The sequence below is a fragment of the Pristiophorus japonicus genome, chromosome 2 (assembly GCF_044704955.1).
Source record: "Pristiophorus japonicus isolate sPriJap1 chromosome 2, sPriJap1.hap1, whole genome shotgun sequence".
NCBI lineage: Eukaryota > Metazoa > Chordata > Chondrichthyes > Pristiophoridae > Pristiophorus > Pristiophorus japonicus.
In genome coordinates this window covers 210,282,252-210,298,010 of record NC_091978.1, presented here as the reverse complement: position 1 = coordinate 210,298,010, position 15,759 = coordinate 210,282,252, and the positions used below count along the sequence as shown (strand labels likewise).

At 44.5% G+C, this 15,759-nt stretch overlaps 1 protein-coding gene across 7 annotated transcripts in view; it reads right to left on the bottom strand.

The window, feature by feature from the left end:
* Positions 1-15,759, bottom strand: part of LOC139243687 (LIM domain-binding protein 2) — a 776,895-nt gene that overhangs the window by 467,886 nt on the left and 293,250 nt on the right. For 6 of the 7 annotated variants that reach the window (XM_070870833.1, XM_070870835.1, XM_070870844.1 and 3 more), the window contains exon 1: positions 5,321-5,743. In XM_070870833.1, coding sequence (XP_070726934.1) covers positions 5,321-5,452 — 132 coding nt within the window. In that variant the 5' untranslated portion in view covers positions 5,453-5,743. Of the gene's footprint in view, positions 1-5,320; positions 5,744-15,759 lie in introns of those variants that run through there. The other variant, XM_070870836.1, reaches the window with a different exon arrangement.

Here is a 15,759-nt window from a genome sequence, read left to right as displayed (position 1 = left end):
TATCTCGAAACTCACAAGGTCTTTTTTTTCTTAACTCTCGCAGCACTGCAGGCATGTTTACTTAATTGGGGACTGTCAGACTACAGGGGCTGGAATGAATTATCCTTGTTCAAAAATCCCCTTCCTGCCTTGATGAGGAAGAGCACCTTAAAGAGTCATGTGGCTGTATATATGATGTGACCAAGTCAATCTTTCAAGTCTGGGCTTTGTTTTAGATTATTATGCTTCCAATGGAGAGAGATTTTCATGCTGGGAAATAGAACTCTTCCCATATTCAGACACTCAGTGTTAGCATCAATCACAGCCAGATGCACAGTAAACCCCCGACTTGGCCCAACAAAATCCCTCCACTCTAAACTCAGAACAGCATCCCATACAGTACCAGAGTGACATTTCTTCCACCCTGTGACTTCTCACTTTTGTGCTGCAAGGCTATGCCCACCAGGATCTGGGTTCAACCTGCCCAAACCCATTGCACATAGGACCCTTACAGCTAGCAGACAACAACAACAACTTGTATTTATATAGTGCCTTTAGCGTAGTGAAACGTCCCAAGGGGCTTCACAGATAAAAAATTTGGCACCGAGCCACATAAGTAGAAATTAACACAGGTATGTTTTAAGGGTGCATCTTGAAGAAGGAAAGAGAGGTAGAGAGGTGGAGAGGTTTAGGGAGGGAGTTCCAGAGCTTGGGGCCTAGGCAACAGAAGGCACAGCCACCAATGGTTGAGTAATTATAATCAGGGATGCTCAAGAGGGCAGAGTTAGAGGAGCTCAGACATCTCAGGGAGGGGGGGGGTTTGTGGGGCTGGAGGAGATTACAGAGATAGGGAGGGTGAGAATTTTGAAATCGAGACATTGCTTAACCGGAAGCCAATGTAGGTCAGCGAACACAGGGTGAGAGGGACTTGGTGCGAGTTAGGACACAGGCAGCCGAGTTTTGGATCACCTCTAGTTTACATAGGGTAGAATATGGGAGGCCAGCCAGGAGTGTGTTGGAATAGTCAAGTCTAGAGGTAACGAAGGCATGGATGATCGCTTCAGCAGCGGATGAGCTGAGGCAAGGGCGGAGACGGGCGATGTTATGGAGGTGAAAATAGGCAGTCTTAGTTATGCTGCGGATATGTGGTCGAAAGCTCATTTCAGGGTCAAATATGACACCAAAGTTGTGAACAGCCTCAGACAGAAATTGGAGAGAGCGATGAAGTCAATGGCTAGGGAACGGAGTTTGTGGCTGGGACCGAAAACAATGGCTTTGATCTCCCCAATATTCAATTGGAGAAAATTTCTGCTCATCCCGAACTGGATGTCAGACAAGCAGTCTGACATTTTAGAGACCATGGAGGGTCAAGAGAAGTGGTAGTGAGGTTGAGGTAGAGCTGGGTGTCATCAGCATAAATGTGGAAACTGATGCTGTGTTTTTGGAAGATGTCACCAAGGGGCAACATGTAAATGAAAAATAGGAGGGGGCCAAGGATAGATCCTTAAGGGACGCCAGAGGTAACGATGCAGGAGTGGGAAGAGAGGCTGTTGCAGGTGATACTCTGGCTATGATTTGATAGATAAGTATGGAACCAGGCGAGTGCAGTCCCACCCAGCTGGATGATGGTGGAGAGGCGTTGAAGGATAGAGTGGTCAACCATGTCAATGGCTGCAGACAAGTCAAGAAGGACGAGGAGGGATAGTTTGCCTTTGTCACAGTCACAAAGGATATCATTTGTGACTTTGATAAGAGCTGTTTTGGTACTCTGGCAGGCATGGAAACCACATTGGAGAGATTCAAACATTGAATTGCAGAAAGATGGGCACGGACTTGGGAGGCAACAACATGTTCAGGGACTTTGGAGAGGAAAGGGAGGTTGGAGATGGGGTGGTAGTTTGCAAGGACAGAGGGTTCGAGTGTTGTTTTTTTGAGGAGAAGTGTGATGACGGCAGGTTTGAGGGAGAGGGGGACAGTACTTGAGGAGAGAGAACCGTTAACAATGTCAGCTAACATGGGAGCCAGAAAAGGAAGTTGGGTGGTCAGCAGTTTGGTGGGAATATGGTCAAGGGAGCAGGAAGTCAGAGTAAGATCTGAACCCAGGTCACAAAGGTGAAAGCCCAATGAGTCATCCACTGTGTCACTCAGTTCGCAATGTCTAGGCTTTTATTTGATGAAAAAGAAATCTTTTAAAGCAGGAATTTGCCTGGATCTGTTGGGAACCTGACCTAAAACTTCAACTGTATAGTAGCCGTGTGGTTGTGGCATTGGGCTAGAAACCCAGAGATCATGAGTCGAAATCCCACCAAGGCAGGTTGTGAAATGGAATTCAATAAATCTGGTAATCTGTGAGCTGGCACCAGAAAAGTGACCAAGAACAACTGACAGATAAATATAAATGCCTAACTGATTCACCAACGCCCTCAGGGAAGGAAACCTGCCAAACCTACCTGGTCTGGCCTACACACGAGTCCAGTCCTGCGGTTTGCACTAAATGCCCTTTAACAGACCACACAACCTTCAGAGTGGAACTAGGAATGGGCAATAAATACAGCTCTGCCAGCATGACGCACATTCCAAGATCAGATAAAAAAATCTAGAGTTAATGTCTCACTCAAAAATAAAGGGGGGGCCATGTTTTAGTTTATCTTCAGCAGTTGTAAACAAGGGTGAAGACCATTCCGTGTAACTGACTTGTTCTACTATGTATCCCTGTGACAACGTCAGGAACTCACAGGTCAGCTATGATGTGATTTTGAACTAATGATTAACTCCCAAATCGTCACCTCAGTCCCAAACTCAGAACTTCTAGTCCAACCATGTACTGCTCTTCATTTCTAAGTTGTAAGCGTTGTTCTTTTATTTACAAGCAAGATTACCCAACTAACACAAATCAGTCTTAAATGTGAGGAGTTTTTCATACTGAGCTGGACAGAGACCACAAGTTCATATCATTTCAATTCCTAATCAAAGCAATTTACAGCAGCATTGTGGGACTTCACATTGCACTAACACAGCAATGCCACAAGTACCCATGTGGTGATCATCATCAGCATCAGCATCTATGATGGTGGCAAGCAGAGAAGTTCTCCCACCAGGTTGGGGAGAAGAAGAATTGGACCAGGAGTCAACCCAAGTGGCTTCCAGATAACACATAAAAGTACTAAACTATGGAAAGGATATATATTTTTTAAAAGGTAAAGGAACAATGAATTACCTTAATTTTAAGAAAAAAAAATTGAGAAGACTTCCAACTCTAAATGAATTGAAGCCCAAGTTTCAGAGGTGAAAAGACACTGTTCTAGGTACTGTACTGTTACCACCTTTCTCTTAAAATGTGAAATAAAAAATATTCAAAGTTCTCTTTTTAATCTATTTATGATAAAATTGCTGCTGACAAAAGAATAATAATCATGGAAATATAACATTCATTACAATACATCTTTTCTTGATTGTTTGGTAAATACCATCTGAACTATTACAGTGAGTTCATTAAATCTGCTACATTTAATAAAGATTGACGAAGTTGCTGAATAATGACTAATCTGCACTTTGGGAACTGCTGAACTTGACCATCATTTGGTTTAGCTTGATGGAGAATAAAAAGCAATCTGTCGTCAACATCTCCTAACTGCTGTTCGCACTCCAACACTGGCACAGCAACTCACAGCAAACAACAGAAATGTAACTACTTTGACACTACTGTACTCCCAATATTTTTTTAATTATTTCATCATCAAATACGTTTGCCAAAATACACATACATATCTTGTACGTTATGCTCCAAGAACACTTATGAAAGTTCAGTTTTCATGCTCTGGCCTTTCTATGTTTTCCCCCTTAAACTTAAAATTCTAGAAATTAGTCAATTTCAACAACATTAGCAATACGAGTTCGAGGAGAGAACATGTATATACCACATGCCTCTATTACGACAAGAATTTGGTGTAAAACAACGGTTTATATTTACAGTACATTAATGAAACTAAGTACACATAAAAAATATCAAACACTGAAGTTAGTCACCCTGCCTAAAATCAACATTTAAAAACACACAAGCAAATACAAAGAAATGAACTTTGAAAACCTGGTAAATAAAATTGAAATCAACCTGGCATTGGTAAGTAACTATCAAAAACAATCAGGAATTTAGAAAAGTAAGGCTATTCCAATCACACTAAGAAATATAAACCCAGCTGAATGCAGAATGTTAACATATTGAAGCAATGTTGTGCACACAGACTCTGGTCCAGCTAACCCTTACTATTCAAAAATAGAAAGGTTTTTTGTAATGCAACAATTATACAAACCGAAACCCTCTAGATTTTGCTAAAGCTCATCAAATCATTCCAATACAGCAATTCTCTCCCATCATATGTTCTACTCGCAGTATAATCTATGTAATGAGGGAGAGGATCCTGATTTGATTTTGATTAATCAATGTAAAAGTCCTGCCACTGGACATAAATACATCCAACAAGCAAAAGAAATGAAGATTTATTCAGTGTCAAAATAAATTGCGATCAGTACCTGAGCTTGTTTTCACCTCAGATTAACACAGTAATGTTTACAATACATCAGTTTACATGCATTATATAATTTACTTTGTTTAGAAAATTTAGTTCTGCGATAAATATCTTGTTTGCCTTTACACATTAAAAAGTGAACTTATGAGCAAGTGTCTGACAGAAGTCTGATTTTCTTGTTAATTAACAGATCTGCCTGTTTACTGTAAATTCCTTGTCACTTCCTTAAATTTGACTAGCTAAGCTCTGTTGCACTACAACAGGAAAGGCAAACTTCCATTTCAGCCTCTTATTACTGTCCCTAATACAACAGAGAGAGCCATTCCAAGCACCTCTTACTTACAGTAAGTATCAGACAACCAGCTGTCATTGATCCAGTAATATGCTCCCCCACTGTGTTGCTTGTGATCATTTCAGTGTAAACACAAGTACTCTTCCAATGCAAATCTAAATTAAATGTTTCTCTTCAGAAATGTGGGATAGCTTTTTCCTTCCATTAAAAATTGCTTAATCATCGAACCCCACTCCCCAAATCAAGAACATTTCATATTAGGAGGATCAACCTTGGGAAAAAAACAAATGCCTCATTTCTTGGCTTGATTAAATTCTGTGAAGAAGCGGCAGCTTTTATCAAGTTAAACAATTAATTTGCATCAAGAGATAATGAGAGACCACATAACTTAATTACAAAAATCATAGCCATGTGTTTCTGGATATAATGGAATACTTCAAGCAGCATAATGAGCCCCTATGAAATTATCCCCAAACCACATTTGAAGTACTATGTGCTATTTTAAAAAGGCTGAAGGACTTACCTCTGTGCGAGTCTGCAGCCGCTTATTCAGCTCATATATCCGATAGTCTGGCTGTACCACGTATGGCGTGTGTCTCCTATAAAATGGTCCAAAAGGAGAGGAATAGAAAGGGTCATGAGGTGTGCTGGACATCTTGGATGCTTGCAGAGAATCAAGCTACACACTGTAACATCAACATCCATGCAGTGCACATGGGCTTCAGGCTACAGTGCAGGCAAGCTACCAGCAGAACACACTGGGAAATGCTCCTGGAGCCCTCTACTGCAAGAGAAAGACCGGATAGCTCTAGGCAGAAAAACTTGTTTTTAAAAAATCAGTTTGTGAATGGGTCATTTCCTGTCCGCTCCAAAGACTGGCAAAATTATAATTCTTCAAGCTGACAGAGAGGTCTGAGGTTTGGTTTTAATTTTTCCCAGCAAGGACCCTTCAGGAACCTGGCAGCAAGACTTGTTAGCATATAGGTGGTTGAACAACTGCCTGAACTAAAATACCTCCTGCAAGGAATATTTTACACTGCAGTGCTGCATTTTCTAAAACTCACACTTTAAACAGCACGCTTGCTTCATTCACTTTTAAAGAGCATCCTTAACAATGACTAAACCATTCAACTAAATTGAAGTGTCAAACTCCTAAGATTAAAATTACAAATAGAGAAGACGTGGAATAACAGAAATAAATTTTTTTTAAGAATAAAATTAAGTAACTGTGTCGAGTTAGACAGCTCTCAGGAACCAGATTTTTTTGTTTTAAAAAAAACCTTGAGTGTTGTTTTTCAAAGACAAGCAAAAATGATTTCCTCCTCATAAATTTTCATATTAATACAAGGAAGCTATACTCTACCAGTAACAGGGAGCCTCCTGGGGATCTGGAATAGCATCCCATCATACTGAAGCTATCGTTAGATGACTGTTTCACAAAGAAATCAAACAGTTAAAATCATTTATCGAAGTGTTTCTAATATTCGATATTTGGTAACATACTGATGAGTTGACACGCATTAACTCTTCGACTTCATATACTTTAAATAGTCACTGCCAGGGGGAGCCTCCCTGAATGACCCCCGCCCTCCCCCCTCCCCTTTTCCTGCTGAGAAGGTCACATGGCTGCATGGAGACTTGACCCTTTGTTTACATCTGAGTGCACATATATTACAAAAAGAACAATGACATACCAAGTTGCTGTCTCCAATTACTTTTTTAAAATCAGGTTATACCAGTCCAAATTATTGTGTTCTAACTGCGGCACAGTTTGAGCAGATGCATAATTGAACTGATATGAAAGGGTTTCAAGAGTCCGGAAAGTAAAACAAATTACTTATGCATATTAAATTATTTCTGAAGCAATGCAGTATATAAAGTAATATCTATAATGTGACTGGTTACAGATATTACTTTAGTAGATATTAATTTACTTTAGCAATGTAATGTCATCAACATGCTTTATTTTATGAAAACTTACGTTACTCCAGAAATGTGTACTTGGACTACAAGTGATTTCATTCCAATGTATAAAAGTGTCACACTAATAGAACAGGAAATAACTCTCACTTTTCACTGGATTCTGAACGATGGAAATTAATTTCTGCCCCTTGCCTGACATTGTGTGCTGTTGCTAAAGTGCTAAAGTTCATTTTATGAAACAGAAGTTTCTGGAAACTTGGATTTCTTCCTCAGCCTGTCAAACATAGAGGCCCAGAATTTGCGATCGGAGGCTTCTTGACAGATCGCAAATTCCGGGTTTAGGCACATGCACTTCTCATGCCTAAACCCGGAACTTGCGTGGCCCCTATGGGCTCATGCGCACCTCGTACGCGCCAATAGGGACAGCGAATTCAGGGCCATAGACAAAATAAGGCTAAATTAGTTTCAAAAATTGAGTTTTTACATGAAAAGTGACAATAAGTATTCCAATGAACTCAGAATATTGATATCAGCATAATTCATATTATTTCAACCCCAAATCGCCATTCTTTCACAACCAACAAAGGGGTTCAGGGACAGCCTTTCAATACACAGTTATTCTAGAACAGTCGAAAGATTTGTGGTTGAAATATTGAAATATGTGATCAAATTCTTTGGGGAACTGAATTAGACTGGATGGTTTAGATTTGTGCAACCAGTTAGATTTTTTACAAACTCAGCCTCAAGTTGAAGTATATTTCCATGGAACTGCCACTTAATTGTATTGATTGATTAAACTATTTTAAAACCCAAGGCTTTTAATGTCCTGCAAAATGCAAAGATAGCTCTCTCTATGTAGAGTGCTATAAAAATCTAAGTTGCTTTTATTTCTGTGCCATTTTTCAAAGTATTTTCTCCTTTTTGTTTTTCCCTTGCTTGCTTCTCTCCTTGCCATCTTCAAGATCTTGCCATCTCCATGACAGTAAAGCTGCTCCCAGGCCTCAGCCAACTTAGCCTATGGCAGATCAGGACTCAAACACACTGCATCACCAACTTAATCCTAAATGTCACAAACCTCCCCTGTTGCTGTCTTTTACGCTTCAAATTTTCTGATTAGTCAACCCAGAAACTGAAATTTTGTGTGGAGCTCTCCTTGATGTGTCATTATAAAAGTTCAACTCAGTGACATCAAGAATAAACAATTGTGGGGGAAAGGGACATTGGTCTTTTTCTTTAACCACTATTTACTTTGCACAGGGTACAATTAAAGGTGACCCAATAGAACCCGGCAGGGAAGTGGAACTGAGTCCATGATCAGATCAGCCATGATCTTATCGAATGGCGGAGCAGGCTCGAGGGGGCAAATGGCCCAATCCTGCTCCTATTTCTTATGTCCTTATGTTATGTTCTTATGAAATATATAATGAAAGGGTTGGATTGCGTATCCACTGATGGATTATTCCAGTTTGACAGATTGGGGAGGACCAAGGGTCATGCAATTAAGCTACGCAACATTAGGAATAGGCTAGATTCGACCATCTTACACTCCTGCCGCCGTCCCAGGCTTGACTCCCTGTCAGATAAGCCTACAGCTTCCCTCTGTGTCTCTCTGGGCATCCTCCAAAAGGCACTCGTCACTGCCTCCTCATGAGCAGCAACCTCAACTGTCCTATCCGACTTTCGCGCCAACCTTCCCAACCAGCACACCCACATGGGGCTAATCTTGCCTATCTCCTCCCCGTCCAACTCACCCCTACCAGTACTGACCCTGTGGACACAGGCAGTGGGTCAGACATCAACAAACCTCTCCACATCTCCCTCTAGAATTCCCGTTCATTTGCGAACAAGGCCCTTGCCTTCCATGAGCTTATCATGGATGATTGCATCGACATCATGGCCCCGATGGAAACTTGGCTGAGGGATGACAACACCTTACCTTTAAATGAAGCCTCCCCACCTGGGTATATCTTCCACCACTTGCCGCGCTCAGAACACCATGGTGGTGGTGTGGCTCTCAGCATCAAATCATACCTTGGTCTGTCCCCTACTCCTCCGGGACGTTCTCCTCCTTTGAACATTTCACCTTATTCCACCCCTCTCACCTCCCATTTAAAATTATTGTTCTCTACCACATGCCCAAGTACCATAAAAATGTTATTACAGAGATATCTTCACTGCTTTCCTCCCTCAGCCTCTGCACTGAGCGACTCCTTATCCTCGGTGATTACAACATCCATCTTAATTCCTCTTGCTCTCTCTCCTCCGAGATGACTAGCCACCTATCCTCCCTCCATGTAAACTCCCCAACCCAAATTCAGGGCCACCCTCTCGGCCTTCCCATGTCTCGTGACCTCTCTACTCCCATCATGTCAATCGCAGATAAGGCCATCTCTGAACACTTCCTCATATCACTCTCCACCCACATTCCTCTTCCTCCCACCAACCCTACTTCCTTCTATGTCCGCGCTGGTAAAAACTCTTTCTAAACTTTCTGACAACTGCACTTACGAAATCCCAACTGTCCAGCCTATGGCCCTCCATTCAACATGACATTTCTGCAGCTACCGATCTGCTCAACCACACCCTCACTTTTGATGCCCTAGTCTCAATTATAACCATTACTCTCTCTCACCCTGGCCATTCCCCCTGGTATGGCCCTCACCTTCATTCCCTCAAGCCCAAGGGATGCAGACTGGAATGGATGTGGCAGACAACTGGTTTAGCCATTCACCACCAGATCTGGCTGGACCACATAAAGCAATATCAGGTCCAGCTCGTGTTTGCCACAATTGCTCACTATTCCAAAATCATTCTGGAATGCAAAGAAAAATTCCAGCTTCTTTTCTCTACTGCTAACCGTCTTCTTAAACCCCTCTCCCTTGTCTCCTCCACCCTCACCTCCAACAAGTGTGAGGAGCTCATAGTGATATGTCCTTACTATACAGTATAAATGCACACGAGGCCCATACTTGAGAGAAGGTCACTCTGTGACCAGTTGCCTTTATTACCAAGACCTCAAGAGATGAAGGTGGGTGGAGCTTCCCATTTTATACTTGAAAGTCCAGGTTAGGAGTGTCTCCCACAAGTGCACCCCTTGCGGTCAATGTTCTCAAGGTGTACAACTTAGGTCATCTTAAACATGGGTTACAAAGATAGTTGAATACATGACATCACCTCCCCGCCAAAGTCTTATTGGGATCACAGGTTAAGTCTCTCTGATGATTTACGCTCTCTTGCAGAGCGTCTGAGTTGGGGCTCCGGTTGTTGGCCGCTGGCCTGAGTGTCTGCTGTTTGTGGTGCCTCAGGCCTGTCCGGACTGCCCACAGTGACTGGGCTCTCCTCCACTTGGTTCTGGTGTTCAGTCACCTGTGGTGGAGTAAACTCTACGTCGTGTTCTTCCTCTGCTTCTTCTATGGGGTTGCTGAACCTCCTTTTAGTTTGATCCACGTGTTTGCGGCAGATTTGTCCATTGGTGAGTTTAACTACCAAAACCCTATTCCCCTCTTTGGCAATCACAGTGCCTGCAAGCCATTTGGGCCCTGCAGCGTAATTAATGACAAAAACAGGGTCATTGACATCAATACATCGCGCCTCGCATTCCTGTCATGGTAGTCACATTGTGACTGACGCCTGCACTCAATAATTTCTTTCATAGTGGGATGTATAAGGGATAACCTGGTTTTGAGCGTCCTTTTCATTAGCAGCTCTGCGGGTGGAATCCCTGTGAGCGAGTGTGGTCGGGATCTATTGGCCAACAGGAGGCGTGGTAAGCGGCTTTGTAGGGAACACCCTTGGATTCTGAGCATCCCCTGTTTGATTATCTGCACTGCTCATTCCACCTGGCCGTTTGAGGCCGGCTTGAACGGTGCCGTTCTGACATGGTTGATTCCATTGCCTGCCATGAAGTACTGGAATTCAGTGCTTGTGAAGCACGGGCCATTGTCGCTGACCAAGACATCCGGTAGACCATGGGCAGCAAACATTGCCCGTAGACTTTCTACCGTGGCAGAGGATGTGCTTGAATTTAAGATGGCACACTCAATCCATTTGGAGTAGGTGTCTACTACAACCAAAAAATGTTTTCCCATGAAAGGACCTGTGTAGTCCACATGGATGCGTGACCATGGCTTGGCGGGCCAGTTCCAGGGTCTAAGGGGGGCTTCCCTGGGTGCGTTGCCCAGCTGAGCACATTGCTCAGCTGAGCACACATGTTGCACCTGCGAACTCAAAGTTCCAGGTCTGCATCTATTCCTGGCCACCAAACGTGTGACCTGGCAATTGCCTTCATCATGACAATGTCCGGGTACTCATTGTGAAGTTCACTGATAAACACCTTTCTGTCCATCTGGGGCATGACGACTCGGTTTCCCCACAGTAGGCAATCGGCCTGAATAGAGTGTTCATCCTTGTGCCTATGAAATGGTTTAAATTCCTCAGGGCATGCCCCGTACGTCGCTGCCCAGTCCCCATTCAGAACACATTTCTTAACTAAGACAGTAGCGGGTCTTTATTTGTCCAGACTTTAATCTGACGGGCTGTCACAGGTGAGTCTTCGCTTTCGAAAGCTTCAACAGCCATGACCATCTCAGCATCATGCTCAGTTGCCCCCTCAGTGGTGGCTAGTGGGAGCCTGCTGAGTGCATCGGCGCAGTTTTCAGTGCCCGGTCTGTGTGGAATTTTGTAGTCATAGGCGGCTAACGTAAGTTCCGACTTCTGAATGTGGGTTGATGCATTTGCATTTATGGCTTTGTTGTCGGCCAAAAGGGACATTAGGGGTTTGTGATCTGTCTCCAGCTCAAATTTCCTGCCAAATAGGTACTGGTGCATTTTATTTACTGCATATACACATGCAAGCGCCTCCTTTTCTACCATCCCGTAGCCCCTTTCTGTCTGGGACAGACTTCTGGAGGCATAAGCTACCGGCTGTAACTGACCATTGGCATTCACATGCTGCAACACACACCCGACCCCATAGGACGACGCATCGTTCATTAAAACAAGTTTCTTACACGGGTCATATAACGTTAACAGTTTGTTAGAGCATAACAAATTCCGTGCTCTATCAAAAGCCCTTTCCTGGCTGTCCCCCCAGACTCAATCACGACCTTTGCGTAGGAGCACGTGTAGCGGCTCTAGCAGCATGCTCAATTTGGGAAGAAAGTTACCAAAATAGTTCAGGAGCCCCAGGAACAGACGCAGCTCCGTCGTGTTACGGGGTCTGGGTGCTCTCTGGATCGCTTCCGTCTTGGACGCAGTGGGTCTGATCCCGTCTGCTACTACCCTCCTCCTCTGGAGCTAAGAAGACGCACTTCGCCTTTTTCAGTCGCAGCCCTACCCGGTCCAGTCTGCGTAGCACCTCCTCCAGGTTGTGGACGTGTTCTTCAGTATCGCGACCCGTGATGAGGATGTCGTCTTGAAAAGCCACCATCCTTGGAATCGACTTGAGGAGGCTTTCTATATTTCGCTGAAAGATCGCGGCAGCCGAACGAATCCCGAACGGGCATCTGTTATACTCAAACAACCCATTGTGTGTCGTGATGGTGGTCAGCTTCTTCGACTCACTCGTCAGCTCCTGGGTCATGTAAGCTGAGGTCAGGTCCAATTTTGAAAAAAGTTTGCCGACGGATAGCGTCGAAAAGAGGTCCTCCGCTCTCGGTAGCAGGTACTGGTCTTGGAGTGACCCGATTGATGGTGGTCTTGTAATCGCCACATATCCTGACTGACCCATCCGCCTTGAGCACCGGCATGATCGGGTTCGCCCAGTCACTGAATTAGACTGGTGAGATGATGCCTTCCCTCAGCAGGCGGTCCAATTCGCATTCTATCTTTTCCTGCATCACGTACGGCACCGCTCTGGCGTTGTGGTGTACTGGCCTGGCGTCCGGGTTTATGTGAATCACTACCTTGGCCCCCATGAAAGTGCCGATGCTGGGTTGAAATAATGAGTCAAATTTGTCCAGGACCTGTGAGCATGATACTCGCTCCACAGAAGAAATTGCATTGACATCACCCCATTTCCAGTTCATGACAGCAAGCCAACTCCTCCCCAGTAGTGCGGGACCGTCTCCCGGGACAATCCAGAGTGGCAACCTGTTCTCCAAATCTTTTTGGGTCACGACTACCGTGACGCTGCCTGGCACCGTAATGATCTCCTTTGTCTATGTTCATAGCTATGAGTCAATCGGCAATAATTTTGGCCTCCTGGCCTTGGACACCCACAACCTTTCGAACTGTTTGATACTCATCAAGGACTGGCTGGCCCCCGTGTCTAGCTCCATTAATACCGGGATGCCATTGAGGAGCACTTTCATCATTATCGGTGGCATCCTGGTATATGAACTATATATGTGCTCCACATGAACTCGCTGAACTTCAGCTTCCAGCGTTTTCCCCCAGTATTCATTTGGCCTCGTAGGGCTTACATCGGGCCCATCCTCCTCGTACATCAACCTGGCTGCAGGCTTCCTGTACATATGCGCCAAGTGACCGCTGACGTTGCAGTTTCTGCAGGTATATTGCTGATACCTGCAAGCTCTGGCTGGGTGTTTGGCCTTCACACCTCCAGCATGAGCTGGAGGCCCAGTTGTTGGATCGTCTCAGATTATCTCTGAAATTGTCCTTTAGCGCACCATTAACAGGTGTTGATGGCCCCATTACTGGCCGCATTGTCCATTGCAATGGTATGAATCACTGTTCAGCGAGCCATTGTCTCTGTTGAATTCCCCCTCTGGGTTCGACTACATGCTGGGGCATGTCCGATTGCCCTTGTCTGCCTAGAGAACTGTGTGCCGCGTTAACAATGTTGATTCCCTGGTCGGTTTGCCGCATTTGAGCCAAGATTTTTGTCATACATCAGTCTGGTCTCTTCCTCCCCTGAGATAAATGTCTGGGCTATCAGAGCCGCCGCCTCCAAGGTCAAGTTTTTGGTCTCAATTAGTTTCCTGAAAACCCCAGCATGACCGATGCCCTCAATAAAAAAGTCTCGCAGCATCTCTGCTCTGCATGCATCTGGGAACTTACATAGGCTCGCCAGTCGCCGGAGATCTGCCACGAAGTCTGGAACACTTTGCCCTTCTCGCCGCCGGTGCGTGTAAAACCGGTGTCTCACCATGTGCATGCTGCTCGCCGGTTTAAGGTGTTCCCCAATCAACTTACTGAGCTCTTCGAACATCTTGTCCACTGGCTTCTCTGGCGCTCGAAGGTCCTTCATCAGGGAGTATGTTCTGGATCCACAAACCATCAGGAGATGAGCCCCGCGTTTGTCGCCGAATCCTGTCCCAATCATTCCTTAGTGACAAAACTTTGCTGTAGTCTCTCAATAAAGTCGTCCCAATCATCACCAACACAGTACCTCTCTTCTGTGCTGCTAGTGGCCATGCTTGCATGGTTTAAATCACAGTTTCTCGCCGCCAATGATATGTCCTTACTATACAGTATAATGGCACACGAGACCCATACTTGAGAGAAGGTCACTCTGTGACCAGTTACCTTTATTACCAAGACCTCAAGAGATGAAGGTGGGTGGAGCTTCCCTTTTTATACCTGAAAGTCCAGGTTAGGACTGTCTCCAACAAGTTCGCCCCCTTGTGGTCAATGTTCTCAAGGTGTACAACTTACGTCAGCTTATCCATGGGTTACAATGATAGTTGAATACATAGCCTTCTTTGTCTCTAAAATTGAGACCATCTGTTCAGCTGCCTCTGTCACTTCCCTCCCTTTCTCTTGCCCACTAGGGCCAAACTTCATCGAAGGATCCCCCTTGCATTAGCCCTGAACTCACATCTTTCTCCAGTTTCTCTCCGATCTCCCCTTATGACCTCTCCTCACTCATAGAAACATAGAAACATTGAAAAAAATAGGTGCACGAGTAGGCCATTCAGCCCTTCGAGCCTGCACCACCATTCAATATGATCATGGCTGATCATGCAACTTCAGTACCTCACTCCTGCGTTCTCTCCATACCCCCTGATCCCTTTAGCCATAAGGTCCACATCTAACTCTCTTTTGAATATATCCAACGAACTGGACTCAAGAACTTTCTGTGGTAGAGAATTCCACAGGGTCACAATTCTCTGGGGGAAAAAGTTTTTCCTCATCTCGGTCCTAGATGGCTTACCCCTTATCCTTAGTCTGTGACCCCTGGTTCTGGACTTCCCCAACATCGGGAACATTCTTCCTGCATCTAACCTGTTCAATCCCATCAGAATTTTGTATGCTTTTATGAGATTGCCTCTCATTCTTCTAAATTCCAGTGAATATAAGCCTAGTCGATCCAGTCTTTCTTCATATGTCAGTCCTGCCATCCTGGGAATCAGTCTGGTGAACCTTTGCTGCACTCCCTCAATAGCAAGAATGTCCTTCCTCAGATTAGGAGACCAAAACTGTACACAATATTCAAGGTGTGGTCTCACCAAGGCCTTGTACAACTGCAGTAAGCCGTCCCTGCTCCTATACTCAAATCCTCTCGCTATGAAGGTCAACATGCCATTTGCTTTCTTTGCCTGCTGTACCCGCATGCCTACTTTCAATGACTGATGTACCATGACACCCAGGTCTTGTTGCACCTCACCTTTTACTAATCTGTCACCATTCAGATAATAATCTGTCTTCCTGTTTTTGCCACTAAAGTGGATAAACTCACACTTATCCACATTATACTGCATCTGCCATGCATTTGCCCACTCCAAGTAACCTGTCCAAGCCACCCTGCAGCCTCATAGCAGCCTCCTCACAGCTTACACTGCCACCCAGCTTAGTGTCATCTGCAAACTTGGAGATATTACATTCAATTCTTTCGTCTAAATCATTAATGTATGCTGTAAATAGCTGGGGTCCCAACACTGAACCTTGCGGTACCCCACTGGTCACTGCCTGCCATTCTGAAAAGGACCCGTTTATTCCCACTCTTTGCTTCATGTCTGCCAACCAGTTCTCTATCCACGTCAAAACATTACCCCCAATCCCATGTGCCTTAATTTTGCACACCAAAGTCATGTGTGGGACCTTCGCAAAAACCTTTTGAAAGTCCAAATACACCAC